This window comes from Haliotis cracherodii, unplaced genomic scaffold, assembly GCF_022045235.1.
Source record: "Haliotis cracherodii isolate W230 unplaced genomic scaffold, xgHalCrac1.p SCAF_3, whole genome shotgun sequence".
In the NCBI taxonomy this organism is placed as follows: domain Eukaryota; kingdom Metazoa; phylum Mollusca; class Gastropoda; order Lepetellida; family Haliotidae; genus Haliotis; species Haliotis cracherodii.
Window position 1 is genome coordinate 9,844,660 of NW_027266286.1, and position 6,000 is coordinate 9,850,659.

Consider the following 6,000-nt stretch of genomic DNA (forward strand, 5'->3'; position numbering starts at 1 on the left):
TTTTTTTTTATGGTTTAGATATCTCTTCTAAATAATTATCTTGCGTCAGTAGAAATTGAAATAAATTTGACTCGGTATGTTCACTATATTTTTGCATGAAGTTGTTTGGGTCTGTCAGTTTAATGGGACAATACAAATGCAAACTCTTAAAGTGTAAGATGTTTTGTGTTTTTATATATATTTATATATCTGATATATTGGGGGTATTTAATTTGTGATGACCTTGTTTTCTTTGTGACATGTGGACAGTGACCCGAGACTATATTCTGTGCATTTGAATAAATGTTGAAAAAAAGTTCACGTCCCTTTAATTTGGTACATGTTGTATAAGTTTTGTGATTGTATCTATATTTTTGTCTGATCTTAATAACGGTGAAGCGATAGGGGAAATAAATTTTTATCTTTTTTGTCTTTTCTTCTGATTATGGACTTCAGTTGGTCGAATCTGTGAGCGAAAATCCAACCGTGTCACCTTGAGAACTGTACAGAAGACTCAAGGGTTGAATTTTGATCTGATTGGTTTCTTTCCTCGGTTGCAGATCAAGGAAGCCAACTTCTGGGGCGAGGACTTCGTGATGAGTGGGTCTGACTGTGGACACATCTTTGTGTGGGACCGACACACATCCGCCCTCGTGATGCTCCTGGAGGCAGATCGCCATGTGGTCAACTGCTTGCAGCCTCATCCATTTGATCCAAGTACGTTGCAACATTGTGTCTGATTTGGAGGGGATATTTTAAAAAAGTTGATGAATATAACAGAAAAATTCTCACCAACTTGAATGTACCAAATTATGAGTCATTCTGACAATGATGCACTGTGGGTAATATTTGATTGTTCTGTTTGTCCCCAGTTCTGGCATCAAGTGGAATAGACTATGACGTGAAGGTTTGGTCTCCGATGGAAACGGAGCCAGCATTTGATGAGGAAAAGGCTCATGAGGTAGGGAATTGTCCTTGAAGCCAATGTCACTCTCTGCTAAGCTTATATATGTTCTCTTGGCTTACAGATTTGTAAAATCTGGGAGTGAGTTCTCCTATCATGAGTGAGTGAGTTGGGTTTAACGCCGCTTTTAACAGTATTCCAGTCATATCGCGGCGTGTCAGCTTAATGTGGGGGGAAAGCCCGAAGTGATGCAGGTCTCATACATTTACCACTTCGGTGAAACCCAGGAGCACGGGTATGGTGCTGACATACCTAGAAACATAAGCGGGGCGAACCGGGATTCGAACCCACAATCATAGGTTTCTGGCGTGCCAAGGGACGCAACTCTGCACAGCGAATCGCGGCGCCTTAGACGACTGGGCCACCCCTGCCCCCTCTCTCCTATCATGAGAGTTTCTAGGGCTTCGGTCCTGCCCCACACTGAAGCACGTGTAACACATGTGGTGTCTCCTTGGGCAAGTGACTTTGTTCAAAATGTACCTCTGTTCAAGCAGCAGTTAATGGGTACCTGGTAGGATGAGATGGTAATGTGGTTGTTAACCTTCCAGTGCCTGACAGGCAACTTGGATTGTGTACTCCCCAGGGAGCTGAGAATGAAATCAAGTGTACATTGATCCATTGACCACGGTAATATTAATGTAGTGCCATGAGCAATTAGGGAATGGAATTTGGTGTATTATAAATGGACTATATTATACAGAGGTCTAAACCATTCTTAACTATTATATACATAGATTTCCTAGTTCAATTTGGGCGGTCGGGTAGCCTAGTGGTTAAAGCGTTCGCTCGTCACGCCGAAGACCCAGGTTCGATTCCTGACATGGGTACAATGTGTGTGAAGCCCATTTCTTGTGTCCCCCGCAGTGATATTGGTGGAATATTGCTAAAAGCGGCGTAAAACCATACTCACTCACTCACTCATAGTTCAATTGATGTGTATCTACGGATGATGAAAATATGTTTTCTTACGACAGATCCAGAGACGCAATGAGATCATGCTGGAGGAGACGCGAGACACCATCACTGTTCCTGCGGCCTTCATGCTCCGTGTTCTAGCGTCTCTCAACCAGATCCGAGCAGGAGGTCGGTACTCAGCGTACACTTATGACATAATCTCATAATCTCATAATAATTTGAACAGACAGGCTCTCTTTCATCTGCTTCATCTTTCGACACTACTTCATCCTGCAGTAAAGTAGTTTTTGAGTTACGTCATAATGGACTGCCACTATCATGCTGTTCGAAGCACCTCCCTGTGAACCGTTATCAAGCGTCCACATGATTTAACTTAGGGCAAAACTAAACTATTAAACTACATATTGGAGTAGAGCAAACATTATTTCTTAAATATAGTTTTATATAAATTTCAGTAATTTGTTTACAAGATTTGAACGGATAATTCAAGAATTCAGGAAATGTGTCCAAGCATTCAGTGTTTATACATGGCAGTGTAGGAATTCATAATTCAGACTATTGTAGATTGATTTTGGGTCTGTAGACTTTTTATCCCCCTGGTTTGAAAAACAGGTAGATATAGCGATCAGCATGTCTGTCCGTGTCTCTGTCTGTCTGTCTGTCTGTCTGTCTGTCTGTCTGTCTGTCCTTCAATTTTTCAAAATTGCCATCCTTGCCCCTGCCACATCAAACCTACTTTTCTTGTCTCGATAGTGGTGCCACCTTGTGTACATCACGAGTTGTGCCCCTTGTAATGAAAACGCGATATCCAATCAGATCACTGTTCTTAGCTCATAAAGATGGCAACTACCATTGGCAGCGACCTGGTCGATCAGATAATGAAAACATCCCCGATTTCTTCCCTGACAGACAAACAATAGCAACTTTTGAGGGGGTTAAATGATGGAAAAGAAATATTTGTGTCAACATAGACAGGCAGGTAAATCACTGTGTACCAATCGTGTATAATGGCTGTTAACATCATTCTACTGTTTACAAGCATAGTACTTGGGTGAATTGATTCAAACTTGAAAAGACCTTGATAATACTTGTCTTCACTTAATTGTTTAAAGCACTTTAGTGCAAATTTGACACTCTGTATGGCAGCGGACACGTTTTCGGAACCCGTTTGTTGACTTTATAAAACATTGTCTGATTGGACTATCCATTCGTGCTATAGTCCAATCATATTTAGTACAGGAAAGTGGGCTTGCTGTGGCAAGGGTGGAAACTAGACTTTGACAAATATGCTTGTGGGTTCTCCTGCCTCGGGAAGATGCAGACCGGACGTGTATGTGAGTGAGTGAGTGAGTTGGATTTAACGCCGCCTGCAACAGTTTTCCAGTTATATCACGGCGTGTCAGCTTAATGTGGGCGGAAAGCCCGAAGTGATGCAGGTTTCAGACATTTACCACTTTGGTGAAACCCACGAGCACGGGTATGGTGCTGACAAACCTAGAAACATAATCAGGGCGAACCAGGATTCGAACCCACAATCATTGGTTTCTGGCGTGCCCAAGGGACACAACTCTGCACAGCGAATCGCGGCGCCTTAGACGACTGGGCCATCCGTGCCCCCCGGACATGTATGTCATCTCCGTAGAGGGGAATGTCTAAGTAACTCTCCATTGCTTAAAAATAATGGAGCAGAGGCCCATTCTCGGCCCATTATATTTAAGGAATAGAGAGTTACGAGGATATTCCCCTACTTAAAACTCATCCCTACTTTTACACTTTGACAAAATATTCTGTTGTGGAAAATATTTGAAAAATAAATCAAATCTGTATTTATGTAAGTCTTAAGTCTGTATTTATGTATTTATACTGCATGAGTTGCCCTTGTGTGATGCCGCAGTTGCACGTGCCCCAAGCTCCGTCGCGAGCTGACATTTACAATGCATGGTACACGGCTCTTCGTAATTTCATTGGGTCCCAAATTAGTATTTATCAATCGCCTGCACATTGATAATACATGCTGACAGGAATAATAGGAAATATAGAGCCTTGAACAAGGATGTATATATATATATATATTACCTGATATGTTTTTTCTCGTCAATGGTTTATCTAACTGCTATAAATACGAACATCGTTGTAGGTAACCTGCTCTAACACAAATTATATACATAGTATTTTGAGCTTTTAAGCATTATGCCAAATTATGAAAATGTTTTATAGTTAATTTCACTCCATACCTTCATGTGCCGCCATAGCTGAGGTTGACAGTTGCACGTTCTCAAGTCAAACGATGCGTGTTCGAATCCCGCTGGCGACATGTTTTTCGGGGGGAAAAAAATGAAATTATTCACTTGTCAATAAATGTAAAAAATAGTTCCGTCTATTCCAAGTGGAAATTAATTGAAATGTTGGTTCAAGATAATGTATAGTTGACAAACAACTCTCCATTCCTGAGAAATAATCGACTGTTCTAACAGATGTGTTTTAATGATGCCTCATGTAATCACGAATAACAGAGAATGTAGGACTCATGGAATTTAAGTATGTTGATACCCCAGTATTCTAACATAAAGGAACAGCTATTCATGTTTTGAAAGTATGATTTGTTTATTTGTTTGTTGTTTAACGCTAAACGAAGAAGGGCGGTCGGGTAGCCTAGTGGTTAAAGCGTTCGCTCGTCACGCCGAAGACCCGAGTTCGATTCCCGACATGGGTACAATGTGTGAAGCCCATTTCTGGTGTCCCCCGTGATATTGCTTGAATATTGCTAAAAGCAGCGTAAAACCGTACTCACCAACTCACTCACCAAACGAAGAAATACATTCATTCTTAGATTAAATTTGTTTGGTTGCAGGAAACAGGGGAGGTAACCGTGATGCTGCTAACAGAGAGAGTTCGAGTGACAGTGATTAATGACGACTAGAGCTGCCTCGATAATTCAGCAACAAGACCAGTTTTGATACGAATATTCCTGATATTCTATTTCTTTTTTATCATGTTTTTTCCATTAGATATTTATTTCTTCCTGTGAAAACTTCTTCCAGAGTAGCATGGCCGCCATTTTGATAGGCGGTCAGTATGTTACATTTCATCATTTTCATTCTAATTTTATATGAATATGTTTGAGAATTAAGACACCTCATACATCAGTCAGTAAGTCCAGTCATCAACTGGTTGTCATTTTTTGGGTAGACACATGGTAAACACATGATAAACACATGGTTAACACATGGTAAACACATGGTAAACACATGGTTAACACATGGTAAACACATGGTTAACACATGGTAGAGGCAACATTCATTCAAAGGCACAATAAAGCTTGAAAAATTAGGGCCTTCCTACTAGGGCTGGGATGGGTTACTCGGATCAGGTGGGTACTGAGTAGGACCCGGGTACCGACAGGACTACCCGGACCCGTGGTTAGTCACGTGATATATTGTTTATTGACAAAAAATATCTAAAACTCTATGGTTACACAAGTCACTATTGTTCGCATTTCTTTCTGACTATGGACCCATTCCTTCTGACCTTTATATGTTTGAATAAAGATAAAACTTCAGTCAACTTCAGTGTATGCATGACCAGATCGTTTTATACGTGTGTCTAAATACATTTTACCATGGCTACGGTCGAACCATTCCCAATCAGACTTTTTACATCCAAGTCTTGAGACATATAGCGGGTATCCGGGTAGGGTCGGGTAATAGCGTGGTGGGTACCCGGGTAGTAAATTTGGACTCGTCCCAGCCCTACTACCTACATAAACAAGCATACAAACTCCTATTGCCGCCATGACCATAACACAACGTGCAGTAAAGCAATGCGCATGTAAAGGGAAGTAACTGCGTGCCATATTGGATCGCATTGTTTTTATTAAATACTTAAAGTATTAGGATTATTTTTTTTCAATTTTGAAAACGGATTAGGATTCCTGCATTAGGAATAAACATTGTATTTAGCGAGCCTTGGCGAGCCTAAATACATAGTGTTTATTCCTAATACAGGATATTTACCATCCCCAATCACACAAGCGTGATAACCTCTTTATCATATAATGTCATTCTTTAATTCTGTGCTTCAAAATCGCTTTCCCTCTCTCACTTACATTACCGAAACATTGCGAGTTTTCCTGGAATGTGCGC

At 40.8% G+C, this 6,000-nt stretch overlaps 1 protein-coding gene across 1 annotated transcript in view; it reads left to right on the plus strand.

Moving 5' to 3' along the window:
• The window catches only part of LOC139474789 (DDB1- and CUL4-associated factor 6-like), a 30,320-nt gene extending 24,546 nt beyond the window's left edge, over positions 1–5,774 (plus strand). The window contains exons 14-17 of the mRNA XM_071257915.1: positions 540–696; positions 852–940; positions 1,918–2,026; positions 4,710–5,774. Coding sequence (XP_071114016.1) covers positions 540–696; positions 852–940; positions 1,918–2,026; positions 4,710–4,768 — 414 coding nt within the window. The 3' untranslated portion in view covers positions 4,769–5,774. The remainder of the gene's footprint in view (positions 1–539; positions 697–851; positions 941–1,917; positions 2,027–4,709) is intronic.
• Positions 5,775–6,000: the final 226 nt, after the last annotated feature.